The 20452-nt window shown below is 39.9% G+C and overlaps 1 protein-coding gene across 1 annotated transcript; it reads left to right on the forward strand.

The window, feature by feature from the left end:
• The first annotated feature begins 352 nt into the window (after positions 1-352).
• pecam1a (platelet and endothelial cell adhesion molecule 1a) lies at positions 353-9735 on the forward strand. The gene is made up of 15 exons (XM_030790345.1): positions 353-426; positions 770-793; positions 2413-2706; positions 3149-3430; positions 3953-4213; positions 4472-4735; positions 4959-5243; positions 5581-5862; positions 6358-6496; positions 6929-7008; positions 7385-7438; positions 7732-7818; positions 8076-8132; positions 8747-8769; positions 9539-9735. Exons 1-15 carry the CDS (start codon positions 372-374, stop codon positions 9587-9589), a joined length of 2238 nt encoding a protein of 745 aa, XP_030646205.1. The 5' UTR covers positions 353-371; the 3' UTR covers positions 9590-9735.
• Positions 9736-20452: the final 10717 nt, after the last annotated feature.

Genomic DNA, 20452 nt, shown 5'->3' on the forward strand with positions numbered 1-20452 from the left:
GTATCTAGGACTGGCTATGAGCTGTGCCGACCAACATTGCTAGCTTACTCACACACACACACACACACACACACACACACACACACAGTCAGAGGCTCAGGAAAGTCCAGAAGCAGTAGCCTTCTGCTCTACTTAAACACAAGAATGGTATAAACACAACTGCAACACGCTTCCTGAGGAAGTTACACTCATTTCCCCATTTTGGCAAAACAAAGAGAGTCGAAGCATGTAATCAACAGAACATGTACACCCTCCCTCTCCCTAGCCCTAACCTCCTGCCTTTACATGGTCAGCATCCTCTCACATGGATGAGTGTGACCTCACAAACACTCACATGTTCACGCAACATACACATACGCTCACCTGTCAAGATGGAGTGCTGGACACATGTCTTCACATTGCTCCTGATAGAACTCCTAATACTATGTAAGAATGTTAAATTTATACAGATTTTATATACTACTTTTGACTTGTTTATTTTATCTTTTGACTGCATGGAAATCACTGAAAACATTCTCTGTTTCCAGTGTACGTGCATTTCTCGATATTGTATTCAATTGCATGCACATACTTAGTTTTGCCATACCCATAGACTTCATTCTGTAACAGTTTTATTACATTTGGACTGTATTTACGCCTGTGTTGAGGTTTAATTTATTTGTGGCCACTGACTATATTTATCTGTATCTGTATGCTTTTTTTCTTTATTCTTTACCTGCATCCATTGTTCCTGCCCTTTCTCCCCTCTCCTCTGCCGTTTCACTTGTAGGGCATGACTCCGAAGCATATTCAGGTAAGAATTTGAAGAAATTACGTTTTGTCAACCTACTTAGCATTTGTCCAGTGTAGAATGACGTTTTGTGGTTTAGACAGTTTTAGGACATCTGTTTGTTTTTGTCTGTGGCAAAGATGCTATTTTTACACTTCACTCACTTTTTACTCATCACTCTGCCCTGTTTATTTATTTATTTATTTATTTCTAATATTGATATGTCTGTTATAAGACTCATTAGTGGTCAGTTCAGTCAGAGCAGTTCCCTAGAGACAGTTGAATGAATAGCTACTTTGATCATCACGCACTTTTGCACCGTCTACATTTCTTGCAGGATGTTTTAATTTGTATTTAGTCAATTTGTTGAGTCTAAATTCAGTTGACAACTGGAACAAACCTTCTGTTCTTGAAAGCCAAAACAAGCATAAATTCTGTATCTTCTGCTAAGCGTTCCTTATAGTTTGACTCTAAGTCTTTGTTATAGACTCAAAGGGATATTATTGTTCTGTTTGGATTGTTTGTGGTAAAAAATAACGGGTTTTTTTTTTTTGTTGGATTGGGAGGCTGATGATATCGTCAGCTCTTTGTGGTTTCATGGGAATGGTATTTTGTGTTTGCTTGATTGCTTTCCTTCCTGTCCCTCCCTCCTTTGTCCGGGGATTGAGGTCCTTCAGCTCTTTTTTGCTCTACCCCTACCTGAAGCTCTCTCTTCTGATTTTTACCTATATCTTGACACAAAAAGATTGACACATGCCTCAAATTATTACTCTTGAGAAAACAGGACAAACCTCGTTTTCCACTTGGCCACAATCTTCCGTCACTTGAAGTTTTGTGACATAGGAAAATAACATTATAACAGTGGTTCTCAGCTCCAGTCCTGAGGGGCCACTGTCCTGCACGCCTTTATTTTAACTCTTCATTATCACGGTTAACTGAGCTAATCAAGGGCTTGATGATTAATTGATCAGTTGAATCAAGTGTGTCAGTCCTGAGCTCAGGAGAGTTAAAACAAGGATGTGCAGAACAGTGGCCTCCCAGGATTGGGGTTGAGAACCACTGCATTATAACATTCATTTGATTAGACATTTGTTCAGTTAATCAGTGTTTAACCCTTGTTGTACCACCATTTCTAAGGTACTTCTTGTAAACAGGAGTTAAAAACCCATAGTTCCTAACTGAAGTAGCAGAAAAATTGATTCATCTTTTATGTTTCAAGCTGCACCTACAAGATTTGATCATTTCTCTACTGCCACCATAGTTTTACGCACACCTCCACAAAAACAACATCCTGCATGTATATGGCACAGTTGGACACGGCCATATCCTACAAATATCATGAAAGCAGAAGTTGAATTATTCTCGTTGAGCAACATCCATAACATGGGCAGAATGACTCATAAAAGAAGCAAATGTCTGATAAAAATGTGAGGTTCACTGTCAAAAAGGATGCAAGTGAACCTTTAATCTTTAACATTTGTTATCAATATCAGTGGAAGTTTCACTTTCTCAGGCAGTGGATCTCTCCTTGGAGTCATTACCCTTAATCTTCTCATTTCCATCCACATAATCACTCTTACTGAGGTTACTGACTGATTATTCACATCAGTCTTAGTCATACTTATTGATTTTTACCTGTTCAGTGTTCACTATAGACCAAGTTCATTTGACGATTCAACCCGGGAATACGGTGGACAGGGGAACCTCTGTGATCTTGGTCTGCAAGGGTCACGTGAGTTCCTCCTCCCCTCAACTGCTCAGAGGCACCTTTGAATTCCTCCGTAATGATGAAGTTGTTCATTCAGTAAACACCACTCGCAATGAGGTGGAGCTAAAAATCAATCCTGCGCGGGTCTCCAACTCTGGATTCTATGAGTGCTCTGTCCGCATTGAGGACAGGTTCAAAAAGAGCAACCCGGAGAAGCTCATTGTTCAAGGTACCATATCCACAGTATTAGGCCTGTCAGCTAAGAATCTTAACTTAACTATGATAACGTCAACTTAACTTTCAATTTTTCCAACTGTATTCTCAAACACCTCAAAGTAATTACAGAGGGGATATTATAATTGACTTTCTCATGTGTGATTCCATAACGTTGGAGGAAACATTTTCCTAGAGGTTTACAAGAAAACAAATGATGATCTATAATGTGGTTAAAAAACGTATCACTCTCAGTCTACCGCTGAAAAAGGAGAACAATCTTTTAAAAAAGTAGGTTTTTATGTTGTTAAGTTACAAATGTTTTCAGTCCAACACTCAGACTCTCAAGTATCTGAACTACAGGATGATTGGTTTACAAATCTTCAACTATGTAAATTCATCCAGGAATGAATGCACACTGTTAAGACTATTGTACTAATAACAAATATCACACACAGGTTTGCAGGTTCCCAAACTGACAGTAAATAAGAACCACGTATATGAAGGGGATGATGTATCTGTGAGCTGTAGTGCTGTAGAAGAATCCGGACCGCTCCAGTTTTATTTCTTCAAAGATGGAAAAGAAATCAAAATGATCCATACTTCAACGAACACAGCAAATACCAGCATAACAATAGAAAGAGAGGGAGAAACCTACTTGTACTGCCAATTTTCAGTCAAAGATCACCCTCAGGCTGGCATTTCCATGAACAGCACTGCAGTGAAGATCATCGCCACAGGTAATGTGGTTTATCAAAGGCATTGATATTCACTTTATAACCTTTCTCAGTGCAACAGTGAGCCATGCTATATAATATGCTCCTCAATACCTATGTAATTCAAACTTTTCCTGTTTTTGATTTTGTGAGCTCCTGCTAAACAATATTTAGGATTCATAATTTCTTAAGAGTCTTCGGATCCTTTATAACTACTTTACTATCCAGTTCTAGCACAGGTTTTAAATTAAGCAATGTCTTAAGTTTGTTTTGAGCTTGTCTGAGAAAGTAGGCAAAAGAACTCAATGGTTTTTGAGTGTAGTATTAGGTGAATGGATTCCATCAGTTGTGATGAAGTGTTTGTTACTGCTCATTGCTTTCATGATTTGTTTATTGTTGATTTTTATGTGTGTGTGTGTGTGTGTGTGCATATATATATATATATATATACACATTCATACATACATACACACATTTATATATAAATATATATAGAGAGACAGAGATATAGATATAACTTTGTTTGTTTTCATGTGTGCTCCTCAGAGATTAAGATCACTCCAGAGCTTCACATTTCTCCCAATGAGAACATCTTTGAAGGAGACAATGTGACGATCCAATGTGATGTGATAGCAAAACATAGTCATCTTGCTCTTTATCTGAGCAAGCAGAGCAAAATACTGAATAAAGCCAAGACTGGATTCAGTTATTACTTCAGACCACGTGCTGAGGATTCTGGGGAATATGTGTGCAAAAGCGAGTTGGGCGCACTGCAAAAATCCACTGGTGGCATAATGAGGGTCAAAGGCAGGTGGCAAACACATATTAAAATTTCTTGAGACTGATTCACTAATTAAAATGCTATTAAGAGAACAGGTGTGACATCTTTACCTTTCCTTAAATTTTTTAGCTCCACCTCTCCTGAGGTTACATTCAATCAGTACACAATGGTTTAACGAGCTGCTTTTCAGCAAGCATGATTTTTCAGCCAGAAGGTTCAATGAATATGTACAGTGGACTTGATTTTTGTCCTGGACTGATACCTGATCTCTCTCTGCATCACAGAGCTGTTCTCAAAGCCAAATCTGATCATGTCACCCAAGGACGTGTTTGAAGGAGACGGCTTCTCCGTGCAATGTGCAAGCACCCCATCAGAAAAAATCACAAATAGACATATTAAATACAGCATCTGCAGAGATAATAAGAATTGCACGGTGATGTCCAGCCAAAACATCACCGCAGGACCGACCTCCAATGGGAACTACAGCTGCAAAGCTGAGGCCAATGGGATCATTAAAACAAGCTCAATATTTAGCCTTAGCGCTAAGGGTGAGGAACTCGTAAAGCATAGCAATTCCCTCTCTCCCTCTTCTATTCTACAATGTGTAATTGCAGCGTTTGTTAATGTGTACTTCCCCAGAAATAGTGCAATCACTGTATTCCTCTATGATTTAGTGTTATCTCTCATTCATGCTTCGTCTTTCTCTCTCTCTCTCTCTCTCTCTCTCTCTCTCTCTCTCTCCCTCCCCCTCCTTCTCTCTCTTTCTCTCAGTTCCTGTCTCTGTGCCTGTGATAAGGACAACGGACAGGGTGATTGTAGGGAAGCCATTCCAGGTGGTGTGTGAGAGTGAGAACGGGACTCTGCCAATCCAGTACAGTTTGGTGAGACACGGCATGGAAGTGTATCAGTACCCAGTGCATGGGCCACACCGCAGAGCTCTGTTCAATGTCACCTCTATCAGTCGCAAAGCAGAGATTCGTGATTTCACCTGTAAGGCCTCGAACGGCAGAGAACGCTTTGTCAAGGAGAGCTCCAGACTCAATGCAGTGGTCATAGGTGAGTTTTCAACAAATTAATACAGTTGGTCTTCCTCTCTCACTCATGCATGCACTCACTCATTTGATCATGCATTTATCCACTCATTCTCAGTCACTCATTCTTGTGCTTTCACTATTCCACTAAGTCATTCAGTCATTCATACAAATCTTATCAAAATAAAGTCCAAATGTGATGGTAAATTGTTGCTAAAAAAAAAAAAAATTCACATAAAAACACGTGGACAATCATGTAAGGATTTTGGAACACAGGAACACACAAGAAAAGGGAAATGTGATTTTTTTTTTCTTTTCCTTTTAACAAAGAGCTGAGGATGGTTGTATTTGGTTTTCAACAGAGCCAGTATCCAAACCAGCCCTGACCCTGAATACTGAAGGTCGCACAATCACAGAGGGCACTGAACTTGTCCTCACCTGTAGTGTTCAGGCAGGCACCACCCCCATAACCTTCACATGGTTTCACAGCGGGACCACAGCTCCCCTTGATACAAAACAATCAAGTGTCACCAGTGCGGTCCACACCATCCAGTCCACAACCCGAGATCAGAGAGGGAGGTACCACTGCACTGCCTCCAATGAAGCCAGTGAGAGCAAAAGTAGCTCTCCAGTCACGATTGGAGGTGAGTCTTTAAAACACACCCGTGAGCAGATACACAAGTATTATTTAAGAACATAAGCACTCCTGTATACCTCTGGCACTATACTGAAGTCTGTCATAAGTTCAGTACAGTTTTTTTCAGTGAAGAGATGCTATTTGGAGTGTGCTTTTTTCTTTTGAGAGAGGGTAGACCTCATGCACATTATGCAAATGACACTCGATGTCTAGTCAACACCAGAGTGTCACTTTAACAACTCCACTACTCAGTCCTCAGTTTGAAGAGAAGCTCTTGCATACAGAGTAAATTTGCAGAGTAAAGTTGTGATGCCACATGCCAGGTTGGGTGTGAGTATATGTGTGTATGTGTGTGTTTGTAGGTTTAAGGGTGAAATGACCCATGAATGCTTTATGACTGACACATGAGGACATTTTGTGGAAAATGTGGAGAAATCTTGCCTGAGTTTACCAGAGAGGATTTGTGTTGAGTTGATCTATGTGTGATGTTCTTTTTTTGTAGTGAACTTGGCAGGCTGGAAGAAGGTTGTAATTGCAGTATTCTGTATTGTGCTATTGGTGGCTATAATGATAGCACTAATCCTCATCATGAAGAAAAAATACAAACCACGCAGAGGGAAGCGAGCATCTGAGCTGTCGGTGTAAGTTTTTACATTTTCAATATTCGTCAATAGTACACCTGAATAAAAAGAACAAAGAAAATATACAATTTATATTATACAGTCAGACAGACCAACTTGCTGAGTACCAACTGACAGAGAGAGAGAGAGAGAGAGAGAGAGAGACATGGCAGTGTCTGGAAGAGAGCCTGTAATTGAAGAGCAGATATTAAGAGAGTAATAACATTAACAATAGTATTCCTGCTCTAAAGAGCTTGTGCTTACATTTAAATATCTCTCGCTCTCTCGCTCTCTCTCTCTCTCTCTCTCACTCACACACACACACACATACACACACACAAATGCTTCATGGCTATCATTAGTCTCCTCCAGTTAAACAGACTCTTTGTATATTTCTACCTCTATACACAGATTAATGTGTTGTTTTACTATCTTTGGTGATTCCATTCTCAGAAAACCAGTGAGGTCTAAATCAGGTGATCCAATGAGAGTGAGCCTCACCCTGGACGCTGAGGATAACATTGACCCTAATGGTAACCCCCATTATTCCCAAACATGTTCCCAATATTTCAGTGTCCTGGGCATTTAAAAACAAGTCTAACACAACAACAGGGGAGCAATTTAGCTATCTGCCCAGAAGCAAGTTTTTTGGCAACCAGTGTAGTTCTATGTAGCAATGCTATGTAACACTAGCAGCGCAACAACATTTAACAAATACTAAACAGGTAAAACATCAAAAGCAGTTCACTTTAGATCTAAACAAATAAGAAAGCATTACACTGTCATTGTTGCTCTGCCTTACGATGTGACTTGTGTCTTTAGGGACAGGAACATTGAATATGTTTGAATATCCTTCCGTCCTGTGTCCTGTCTGTCCTGAATCAGCTTGTGTGTCTTTTTTTCTGACAGCCACTCCTGGTGTGATGGGACGTAATGTGTGGAGCGATCATGTGTCTAGCTCAGGTGAGGTCATCAATTATCTGCAATTCCTTATTTTAGGAACCTCATAGAAATGTTATGTAGCTTAATTGGTATTCCTAAATTATTTATCTTGTGTATATGGAGCAAGTGTACTTCATGCTTGTGTTAAAGTATGCATGTGCGTGTACCTGCGTATGTGTGTGTGTGTGTGTGTGTGTGTGCGTGTGTGTGTGTGTGTGTGTGCGTGCGCGCGCACGCGCGCGCGCGTGTGTATGTGTATGTCTATGTATGTATGTGTGTGTGTGTGTGTTGTTGTGCTATGTTGTTTCCTCTAGGCTCTGATGAGCAGAGCAGTGGGGATGAGTATGAGAAGTCCCGGTATGCTGAGGTGGCTCATCCACAGGGCGTAGATCACACCAAAGGTGAGCTAACACATATTTATTTATCTCCAGTCAAATGCACCAGTGTAGACATTTTCAGTCATGATGTCAGTACTCAACTAAAGTTTCAGAATTGAATCATTTCCTCTTGAATACAACAAGAAATTCAAGTAAAATGACTAAATTACACCATATGAGTCACTTTATTACATACTTTGTTAGCTATTTGTGATTGATACAAAATCGGGTTTTGCAGTGAAGCTGCTTTCCACAGTAAGTGTGTGTTTGTGTCCTTCCAGCTCCTCTAAAGAAAGGAACAGACACTGTGTATAGTGAGGTCCAAGAGAACACGCAAGGTGAGCCAAATGTTATAAATCATGCACAAAAAAGTCTCACCATCAGCCAATCAGATCCTTTCCCTCCAAATGTGAATAAAATAGCCAGAAGAGACATGGAGTAAACATCTGCATTGTTAATGAAAAGTACCATTTATTGAACATGGCTGGAACACCAGGTATCCATTTCCTGTTCTGGGTAGGAGAGAGGTTCCTGTTTTTACAATAAGTGCAGAGTTCCATAACCTCCCACCCTTGGACTCTTGGTTTTTCCTTCCAACCAGCGGCAAGAAAACCCCATTGTTCCTCTTGGAACAATAAATTAACATCTGTTTCTCTGATGTTGATTAATGGGGGCTGAGTGCTGGCTAATTGTTTGTGGTAGGTAGCTTGAATGATGTTGAGACACACAAGAGGGAACACAATAACAAACTCTGGGCTGGTTTTCTGTATCACCAAACAATGGCTGTAACCGACGAGGAAACAGATTAGCAATACACACATGTGTTTATTAGCATGGTGTCACTGTGATAAGCTACAGGCTTTAAGGGAGTTGGAGCTGGAATGTTCTATGATTAATCAGTATCTCAGCTGTTTTCCCTTCCTCAGTCTGTCTCCTTCTTTTGTTTTTCCAGAAGCCAGCGAACATGCAGAAGGGGTAAGTAAAGCCCCGTGGTTAAGCTCAAACACACAATTACACACAGTGAAGGAGAAGAGTTGCCCCCTGGTGCTCGAAAGTAGTACTTGACGCATCAGGAAATTTACAAGAAACAGGTTGAAATGGGAGATAAAATTCAAAGTTCACAAAAAAGTTCGTAGAAATAGCTACTTTTAAGGGGTTATTTAAACTATAGTTTTCTCTGTGTATACTGTCAAAGTTCAACATTTTTGAAAAAGTTCAACACATTTTTGAAACCCATTTCACACACACATTTTTTTCCCCACATTTTTTGAACTTGAAATTGCAAAACAAGCGGCCGTGTGCATGGGCTACTGTGTGTCCCTGGCTGTGACACTCTTCCTTCCTCATGAATTGACAAATGGCCTCGGCTTCAGCGTCTGTCGTCTGACGAGAATCAGACACATTATTCTGAATGGAACTTATGGAAGTGAACTCAGCCTTGTGGTCCCTTATACACATTTGCATTTAAGTTTAATCACCTGGCACACACTTTTATCCAAAACAGTGTCATTCGCTGAGCGAACAATAGATTAAGAAAAAAAATGCAAGGTACGAAAAAAGTAGTAGCGGGAGACAGAAGTGGAGGAATATGTAATTACGTTGTAACGAGGCAACACAAATTAGAGGGTGGGACACAGCATTGCCGTAAAAGTTGTAAGTTGTGAAAATATCATTTGTATGCAAGGAGAGATGAAAATGAAGTAGTGGAATCGTTAAAATAATCGTTTTGTTCTTTTCTCAGCAGGTTTCTTTGGAGTATGCTCAGCTAAACCACAATGAGCAGGAGTCGGAGTAGAGCAAAATCCATATCTTCATCATCCATCATCTTCTTCTTCTTCAACATTTTTGTTGGGCTCCACCAAGTCATGGCATATTTATTTCTCTAAGTTATTCAGTTCAAACTCTAAATACAGATCTGTCAGTGGAGCTATTTACATACATGTGTCTGTAAGGTTTGTACATGTCAGTGATTGTGGAGCTGACAATAAAGTTAGACTTGGAAAGTTCTTAAACTGAAGTCCTTTTTTATTTTGTTCTGTTTTTTTTAATGGACATATCAACAGGTTTCTTTCTTTTGGTGATGTGTCCCATGGGGGGAAAAAGAAATACCCCTTACCCACACACACACACACACACACACACACACACACACACACATACACACATACACAAAGAGAAACGTTTCCTCCTAGGGTGGAGGAAACATGGATGAACATTGAGGAAGTCCTTGAAGTAGGAGACGTCATAGAGTCATTGTCTGAATGTGAATGTGTGTGTGAATGTGAATGACGGGGCGGGGGGGGGGGGGCTCTGTATGTTTTTTTTTGGACATTGTGTGAAAAAGATCAAAGGAGGTAGGAAGCAGGGCAGAAAGAGAGGGGTACATAAATGAAAAAACAGACACCAATAAGAGCAATGTTGTGCCCCCTCTGGACAAGGTTCATACTCTCCTCACATAAGGTTTTGAACAGGAATGACTGAGTGAAGTTTTTAACTCCATTACACAGTACTGGCAGAATCATATACATCTGGTGAGAATGGAAACTTAATTCAGATTAGAAAAAAGAAACACGTTTTCATAAAGCTTTATTATACCATATTTCAAGTACCAAATTTAAACACAATTATGTTCATCTAACAAAACAGAAACCCTTGCTCCTCTGAACCCTGAACCACTGTAAGATGTGCCTTAAGATGAGTTTTTTACACATTTGTCAGATTGCTTAACCGGATATCACATCTTGACATTTAATCGTACACTCACCAGGAATAAATAATTTATAAATAATCATAACACACTAAAATGAAAACAGCTGTTCAGAAGAGGGCCGTGATGGTAAGACACTCTCGGCATCAGCCAGAGGTTCCTGTCCTTCAGTTTACCCCACCCTTCTCCCTCCACCCTTCTCCCTCACCCACCCCCACAGGTCACACTGTCTAGAAATAAGCTGCTTTTAACAACTCTCCTGCAGGCCATCTCTGGCATGCTTTAGGGGTGTCACTTAAGATGCGACCCTGGACTTTCAGTACCTCGGGGTGTCCTTGGATGGAACCAGTTTTCCCCAAAGGTCTGACCTAACGCTTAGTGAGCTTATCACCTCCCTCAGTATTCAGCTTGATGCTTCATCAATCAGGCGAGGTCATGCTACTCTCTCATATCTTGGCCTTCCGTTAAAGTCGAGCGGACCGCACGAAAGACACGATGGGAAGGACAGGGGTTTATGTTTTAGTGTCATTTATTGGTTAAAGTGAAGATAGGGTATGCAAGTTTGCGTTTGTGGTTCATCAGGTTGTAATGCGTGAAGGAAAGCTTGGCTTTACAGAGCTGCTATAGCAGAGTGATGTATGCATTGAGCTTTTCACCTCTCACTTTCAGAAAGGCGCTTATTTTAGCCAAGGGGGAACGTCATGTCCTAACTGTTTTACTACTGCCAATGTGTGTGTGTGCGTGTGCGTGTGTGTGTGTGTGTGTGTGTGTGTGTGTGTGTGTGTGTGTGTGTATGTGTGTGTGTGTGTGTGTGCGTGTGTGTGTGTGTGTGTGTGTGTGTGTGTGTGTGTGTGTGTGTGTGTGTGTATGTGTGTGTGTGTGTGTGTGTGTGTGTGTGTGTGTGAGAGCACCCGTGTGCATGTGTCTCCTCAGGCGCCTCATCTTTGCCCCTCCTGAATGTGGAGCAGGATTCCTGCCCTAAAGTTGGCTGAGGGGCTAAAATTGGCACACCGACCCCAGTGAAATGTATTCTGGGAATATGTTGTCTTCCACTTCGCCTTTTGGGGTTAGTGATGTGTGTAATGCTGTACTGTCAGGACCCGCAGGCTTGTATGTGAGGACTGTCTTTCTCAGCCTTTTGCATTTAGTGCAACCCGATGGATCTAAACTGGATTCTGTTTCTTTATACAATCTCTTTTAGGCTTAACAATGTGTTCAGGGACAATTTTTTCTCTTTTTCAGGATAAGCGTTAATTGTTATTGACATTATGCAGACAGCAGTTTTAATTTACATGGTTGGTTTTATGCATATTAGTTCATTCAGTTTCTTCATTTACATTTTCACTGATTCCGACCATAACATTTTTTTGGAGATCTACTCAAGAATAAACCTTGTTGTTTAAAGATATTATCAAATATTATCCAAAAGCCCATGTAGCAAATCAGCGTATAATGACTTTCTCAGAAATCCATGGCTGATTACATTCATTTTGTCTCACACTTTGCATCATTTTAATTGGTCTGTGTATGTAAACAAGTGTATGTGTGAATGTGTGGAGTGACGAACTACAACAGAAACGCAGAAGTTTCATGGCTGTAAATTCAACTGACCTACTGCAAAATCCCAGTTCAAAACAATGATTTAGATCATGGGCAAAACAAAATCAAATAAACAATAGTCTGCAACTGTTACTTCATAAAATGTTGCTATTTGCTTAGAAATAACATACTTGGTACTGAAGGCAATACAATACATTATAAGACATACATTAACTTATCCATCCATGAAAACGATAAAATCCTTTTCTATCTGATCTCTCGTCTCTAGCTATTAATTTATCACTTACATAATGGTTGCAATGTCAACCTGACAAGCAGCTTTCCCTAACAATAAATCTACAAGAGCAACTTTGTATTTTCATTGTGTTGACGTGATGAATGAGACTGTAATCTTAATTTACACTCGTATTTAAAATTCATTCACCATTAAAGGGTCAGAACCCGTACATTCTGTTGTTTGGAATGAAGATTTACACATATCCAACATTAAACAAAAAAAAAAAAAAAGAAAGAAATCTCTGCTTATTCTCACTTAAGTGCTTTGCGAAATGTTACAGTGTGTATTCCACCCGTTTTGCATCATGTATAATTTTATATGGCAGAGAATCTGACCTTTAGGTGTCTCCATGGTTGTTCCATTATCTTCATAACATTGAGAATTGAAAATATGAAAACCTTACAAGATGAGGGAGTTACACCTGCTGATAGTTTGAATATGTCATTTTGATCATAAAAAAAATTCATGTCTGAAGATCGAGCCTTAGTATCAGTTAGTTAAGTGTGTCCCATACAATTCAGACAACCTCTATAGATGGTTCTCACGGCTGCTTCCACGTGGCAGGACTATTTGTGTTATGTAACCAACTACTTCCCAACATGAAGATCAAATTAATTTTCTGTTGCTGAAACACCATAAGCCAACGCGAAGTGCTATTTTGGACCGTGAAATGACTTGGCAAGGTTGTATGTAACCGGACATGTTGTGGGGTCCAGGTTGAGATAGGAAGGTAGCGGTGCAGACCACATAGCCCTTGATTATTTAAACATGTGATAAAAGAATGGTGAACACAGAGCTGCACTGCAATAAATCAGCAGTGTACAGTAAAGACTGGTGCTATAAGAAATGGCTCCATCTATCAGATTTCAGTGTCTGGTGCAACTCATTTAAGTCACTATCCAGGTTCATAGCACCCAAGAATGTCTGTGTTATCGAGACTCTTTTATTACCTGTGATTTACCTGTGGTTTCCTTGGATATGTCAAAAGCCACAACCTGATGCAACATTGCTAAGTACAGCTGTTAGGATCACCTGAATACCATGTCAAAGGATCCAATTGTTGTTTGTGCAAAGTGCTTTTAAATCCAAACTTTCACCTGTTCAAAGACTCATCATTAAATTGGATTATAAATCACAACTAACCTCTTCTTTTGTTCTTACCCTGAGGTGCTAGAAGGGCACTTACTCAAAAACAGTCTCAGTCACCTCATGACTTGGGAGAGTATATCATTTTAAAGCATAACATTGTAAATCATTACCGTGTACACAAATAATGCACATGCTTTGGCCTTAATGGTCCAAAATGCCTGTACAGCAATCTAACCTGCTTTTCAAATTTTTGGATCACGTAAATTTATCCCCACCCAAACACAAACACTCATGCCATACTGGTTCCTTCTCGCTTCTTTGTACCAACTCTCCAACCTACTGAGGTATAAACAGCTGCAGCCCTTCTTTAGAGCATTGGCCCACCCATAGGAGCGTGTTCTTCATACCTGCTCAATGTCAACTCTCTGATGTCTCCAAACAGCTCCAATAGTTCCACAGAGGCCCTGATCACTACCACAAAAGCCACTTCCAATAAGAAAACCACTGGGTGAAAACAAATATGATCTGTATTAAACATGTAGTGTGACACATTTCAAGCCTCTTACTTCCTCCATGCTGTCATTATCTAATTTGCGACATTCATTTGACCTCAGCGGGTGAGTAGGTGTTGTACAGACACGTAGGGCACATTTGATTGGTGCAATTGTTACGGAACAAATGTCCGATCTGAGGTCATATTTTTCTGCTGTGTTACATGAGAGTGAAGGTGTAAATTATTCGGCTGGTAGATGGTACGTGACAGACAGCACCTATAGGTCTGCGCTTTAGCCCAGTGACTTTTAAACAGACATATTTGCTAAGCTTGAATTCTGTTATGTATTTATTTAAAGCTACTACTTAGAAGACACGAATGAAATTTAGACTAGTCAGCAAATAGATGTAGAAAAGTATAAGGCCATCTTGTATAGTCCTCAGTGGATTGGTGGTACATTGTGTTTGCTACTCCTTTGCCAGGGTAAAAAAAACTAAAAAAAATACTGTGTTTGTACATTGTCTTTTCTTCTTTCGGCTCTTATACTTTTTTACTTGTCAACAAACTTCATTCAGTTGCACATGTTTAGCAGTCACCATTAGCTTAAGTCATTAATGGGCCCGTTATATGAGCTGATCACCGTAATAAGTTCCATATCTTTCTCTAAAACTTGTTTACTCTGGCCAGGACTCCACTGGAATACAAGTGGCCATGTTTTCTGAGAAAGTCAGCCGTGGTCTCTTTCCCCCTCTTGCTCAGTGCTGGTTACTCACGGTCAGGTGCTTTTGAGGTTGCGGATACTGTTGGGTGCTCTCCCCAAACCATGTGACATTGCTTGACCATACAAGACAATTCACATTGTGCCAAAAGGAGTGGCTGGATTCGTATGTGACAGATTGACAATCCTGAACTGTCTTGAGGTCCTATTTACCCCGTCCAAATCTCATGCGATTTCATCAGAATTGATCCGTGGATTTTGGATGAGGGTAGTTCATTCTTCCATTTTTTTTAGACGTAAATCTCTCGTTGTTCTGTTAACCATAAAATTATAAAAGTACACAAAAAAATGCCTGTTCAATCAACAATTCCACCTCAAAGGGATGAGATAAGGCAAATGTCCCTTTCTCACTGACAGGGAATATCCACAGTATCCCATAGAAAAATGTACTCGTGACTTGGAGCAACTCTAGAGTCCACTGGCATGGGAAATATGAGGGTCACTCCATGCAGCAGGGGCCAGGTGTCAGACACTCTCATTTTGCAGGAGTGAACAGCCCAATTTAGGCTTCCCTGGTCCTGGGCACTGAAAAGGAGCTTAACAGTCGATCCCATAGCTTTAGGACCTGTATGGTCTTCTGTGTGTTAAAGGGTGCATGCTCTGGGTACTTCATAAGAACATACTTAAGACTTCTACCGCCTGCCTGTACAGGAGCTTTTTAACTAATTCAGCATGCATGCCACGCTTGGATATAAATTCCCGTACAGGAAGGTGGTGGGAGTGTTAAATGACTGGCTACTGTTGTGTTTTATTGTTGTATTCCAATCACTGTTCCATTGATTTTGTGTTTTTGGGTTCATATTGTTCAGGTCTTAACTGTGATGGCAACGTACTCTTCCTTTATCTTATTTTTAACCAGAATCATGACTCCAACATTCCTTTATCTCATTTTTAAACAAAGGCCATAATTCCAACATGTATACTTTGATAATCACACGACATCAACTTAAAACGTAACGTATACATGAGCCCCCAGACCAACAGACATCATATTTAAAGTACTGTACTCTGATAATGGCTGGTAGTTTAATCGGTAGTGTAGGCTATGACACTGCAGCTATACAGAGTCGGCATTTGGATCCTCTAAGTTTGTTTGTAGGGTACTCTCATAATACTGATAGCATGTATGCAGCTTATAAATTTGTAATGCCTTAGTCCATGCTGATACAAGCAAGTTGCTAGCATTAACATTTGGAATTTTGATCCGACATGCTTGTTCTGTTCTCCCTCATACAAACAAATCTGTGCGTCACGACAGGTCAGTTTATCCATTTCTTTTGCATCACACAGACAAAGAGAGTGCTCAGCTGCCAAAACATACCAGCCATCATGATATTAGTGTAGTGACATATGTGGCTGATGTTGAGTATGAATTTCTGGCACCCAGCATGGAAGATTTTCTGCTTAATCTAAATGACCTCATGCCAGCATTGTATCCACAGGTCTGTACAGCAGTCATTGCTTAGGGCCAGGTGATGAGCCTTTCCTGGCATGAAGTGGATTACTGGGTCCTGATTTAGATAGGAGCTCAATTCTGGGGTGTGCCACACGCGAGCGGTATCCGTATACATCCCCAGGGTCCAGTGGGTCATGGTGTTAACAGCTCCCTCATTCAAGCCTGTTTTCTCCGGAGAGATTCAGAGCCATGTTCAACAAGGTGAATGCTAACTAACATGAGCCAACATTAGCTAGCACTTTACTCTATGCTCATGTTCGCAGATATGTACATAGAGTTTGTCAAACTGCATTAAAAGTCCATGGACCACAGACAGACAGAAATTTGAAGAGGTGACATTTTGCCACACCGTTGCAAATCTTTTTTTATATTCTCGCTGAGCTTCGTTCTCTGTTGTGAGTAAGTCGGAACGTTCAGTGTAAGCCTTTTTTAACCCTTCATTGAACACTCGTGGGATGAAATTATTCTTAATGTTAAAGTAGATTGTGGCTCCTCAGCGATTCCATCCCGTGGAACTTTTCAAAAAACGAATGGTTTGGAATCGGATCATAAGTCCTGGCACCAAGCAGACGTGTAATAAAGAACTGGTGCCTTCAGACATTAGCCGGTGGCCAACTTGGTGAGAGGTTCAGATTTTCTAGGTGACAGTTTACCACGGTCCCCTTAGTCAGACTACAGAAATTTAATCAGAATGTAACACAGGATACTTTTTAAGACAAATATATGATACAAACATCTTCTGAAAAAATGTATATCGAGTGGATACATTTCTGTGTTGACAGCTTTTGCAGTTTTTCTCAGGTTTTGTGTTACATATGTAAGGCGTGCGTAGATCATGGCTCCCTCCAAATAGACAGACAGTTCAACAATTGGGTCTTTCCAAACACCACTCTTTCACTTAGAACAAAAATAAAAGCTTTTACAGTCACTGGCTGGATAGTCAAGACAGATAAGCCTCTCTGACAGGTTGTAAACAGTGAAAATGCCCTTGTCCCTGCCCTGAACCTCTTCTCCATGAGGAGGTCAGCCTCTATGAATTAAAGTACCTCACAAAGTGGTCTCTGATGAGTGAAACACAAGAGCTTCTAAGGGAAGTTAATAAAGGACAAGGTTAAGGGACTTACCACAGCAATTTGTGTTAGGACTTGTAGTAGGTCAGTGCCCAAACAGTTAGTTTCTACAACACTGAGAGAATAAGATGCTACTGTAGATAATGTGCAAGAATAGGTCTACATCACAAATCTCAGTATCTGAATTTGCTTTGAGGTAACAGTCTGCATACAGAGCAATCAAGGATACAGTGTCATAGAATTATATAATAAGACTTAGCCCAGACAGAGTGCGTTTTTGCATCAAGTACAAAAAAGTGTGCATATATTCTGCATCATATACTTATCTATTTGGAGACCTGTGAATTAAAATGCACTTGATACATTAGCTTCTACTGATTCAACTCTTTCCCTGGTTCTATAACAGGGGAATATGTTATAGATTTCTTATAACAGGAATATGTTCCTATGTAATACCTTTGGAGTCCTCTCAGTTTTTGGGGTGTTTAATATATGCCCTTTAGAGCCTGAAGGATGGTGAGGTGAATTGCTATGTATAGGCTAGTATGTTTTGTGTTTGCTGCTGACCCCTCTGCAGGGAGGTCACAATGTCTTGGCATGTATCCAAGGGTGATGCAAACAGTCAAACAAACAAATGCCTCCAACCAGTCATGTCCCTTCATTCCTAATTAGAGGGGTGGGATCTTTCTCCTCCTGACTGCACTGCCTTATAAGAGTTTGTGGAATATGATAGCCACTGTGAAAAGTCTGAGTACCAGGCCACAGACATTCAATTACTCCCACCTCAATTTGTCTAGACATTAGCACTAAGGTCTTTCTCCACTGACCTTTTTACGGTTAAAAAAATCGAGGCTGTTCGGCCAAGATAGAAAGCTAGTCTTCTTTCCCAAACATAATATTCAGACTGTCCCAGTTTGAGACGATGACTGAATTATGAAAGTATTATTTTGAAAAAGTTTTATTTTTCCAGTGCTATTCCTAGTGGTGAAGCTGAGTGAAAATAGGAGCACAGTTGGGTTAAAAATACTGTAGTAATGCTATCCTTCAAATGAACTTATGAATCTATTCATAAAGTGTTAATAACCCGTTTTTAGTATTCCATGTATAGTGTTAACAGAGAGTGCAACTGACTACCAAGTCAAGCCATACACTGGAGGACAATTGGAGACATTTCCATTGCATGTCAAAATATTATTAGATTATCACTAAAGATTCATTACAGTGGTGCCTAATGACTGATTACCACCAATGTGCATATTTATTACAAGTACCATGGCATTAAATGCACCTTTTAGGAACCTTATATGACATTAACATGAGATAACAGACAATATTATATCATCCGATTGTATTTGTTACACATGTACGTCATGTGAGTGTAACAAAATAATAGTAGAATGTAAGATTTCTGGCTGAGATCATTACTTTTTATTCTCGTGATATCATGATATGCTGCTATCTGTGTGGATTGGTATCGGAACGTATTGCTCAGTCCAAGGCTTTGCCGTTAACATGAGCTGAAGTGAAGAAGGCCAATGGATTATGTCCTTGCTATTTCTCTGGACTGGGCAGCCACCCCTGTGAAACATGGTAGCCCAGCTCTAAGGCCTTTGAAATCCAGTCTGAACCAGTTCGGTCGTTCCTTGTGTGTGTAAAGAACAGCTGCAAGGAGGAACTGTTCTGCAAGTCACATCACAAGATGAAGAGAATGCATGACCTACCATTCACACCTTCTCCAAGGGTTAACAAAGTCAAAGCTTGGCACACAAAAGAACACCTTTCAGTTGTTTGCCTATTCAGTCTTCCTAAGGGAAGACTGCATCTAAAATTGTATCAAGAGTGCTTATGTAATGAGGTCTCTTAACATGGTGTGGAATCTTTTTGGAAACTGCATTATCTCAGAGGTCATGAAATTGACATCCTTTGCTTTACGGACATTGCCTTTGTTTGAAATTGTGTACACATCACTCGGGAACAAGCTCATACCAAAAAGTACTGCAATATGACATTTGAAATACAGATATTTTGTGTTGAGATGTTTGTCGAGATAGGAACAGATTTCCCATGCTACCAGTCATCAAACTGATCATTATTAAATATAAAGACAAAATTGAAATTTAAAGTGTTAGGAACACTGTTTTATAAATCAACACCCCCTGACCTTTCAGATGTCACACAAGGGGTTACATCAAGCTGTTCAAATTTATGTCCCTGTGACCCAATACTTGGCAATGACATTGCTGGCACTAGGCACATCTCGTGTTGAGACACTTGTTTATCCAGTAGGAGTGTGTTTTAAAGGACCAGTGGTTTCTGGATATGCATGTAAACTGGATACATGTTTGTGTTTTGTCCTCTGCAAGAGTTTCAGAGAAGACGTAAAGTGATTTCTCATCCCTGGGAAATCAAGAGAGAACAAACATAAAGGCCATCTTGTGATAACATACGTAGTCCCATGTTATGTCATGGGAGAAGATTTAAAAGAAAAATATATGTTGCCTTTTCTATTTTCATGTCAGTCCAAATACAAATAAACATGAACGCCTCCTCTTGACATATCTGAGTGTGAAACAAAATCTTAGAGTTAAGTTCTAACTTATAAGATGATCAAATAGAAGCTGTTTCAAATGTTATATATCATGGTTATTAGTACAAATCTGTTTAAAGTGAAAGACATACCCCTTTGTCTTATCTAATCTTCTCATTACTCTACAATAATGTTAGTGATTTTGTGGAATGTGCTTTTACAATTACACATATGTGAAACTGAGCTCAGTATAAACTTTGACCTGAAACAGTAATAACAGTGAGTCACTGAGTGAATGATAGTTCATGTGTGTAGCACCTGTTCCTGCTACAGATCACATGTGTGATATCCAGATGGTCTATGTTTAACAGTAATAATTGTTTTGCGAGACAAGTCATGGGTTAAAAAGTATATTTGAACACACAGCTGTTTTAAACCAGATGTGATTCTTGATGTTAACTATGAATCTCTTAGGGGAACATTTCCTTTACTCAAGAAAAATTTGAAAACAGAGCGTTACACATAAACCTCTCCAGCTGACCAACCCATGAGTAATTTTCAAATATTGTCTGTTATTTGCATGTGATATGCTCTCTGCTCAAGAAAGTTCACTGTGTGTTTTGGACTTTCTTCTCAGGAACACTTGACTTCAATGAACTTGGTCTCCTTACTTCAGAGCCTGTGACTTTCTCATGCTGTTG

The sequence above is a fragment of the Chanos chanos genome, chromosome 13 (assembly GCF_902362185.1).
Source record: "Chanos chanos chromosome 13, fChaCha1.1, whole genome shotgun sequence".
Taxonomy (NCBI): Eukaryota; Metazoa; Chordata; class Actinopteri; order Gonorynchiformes; family Chanidae; genus Chanos; species Chanos chanos.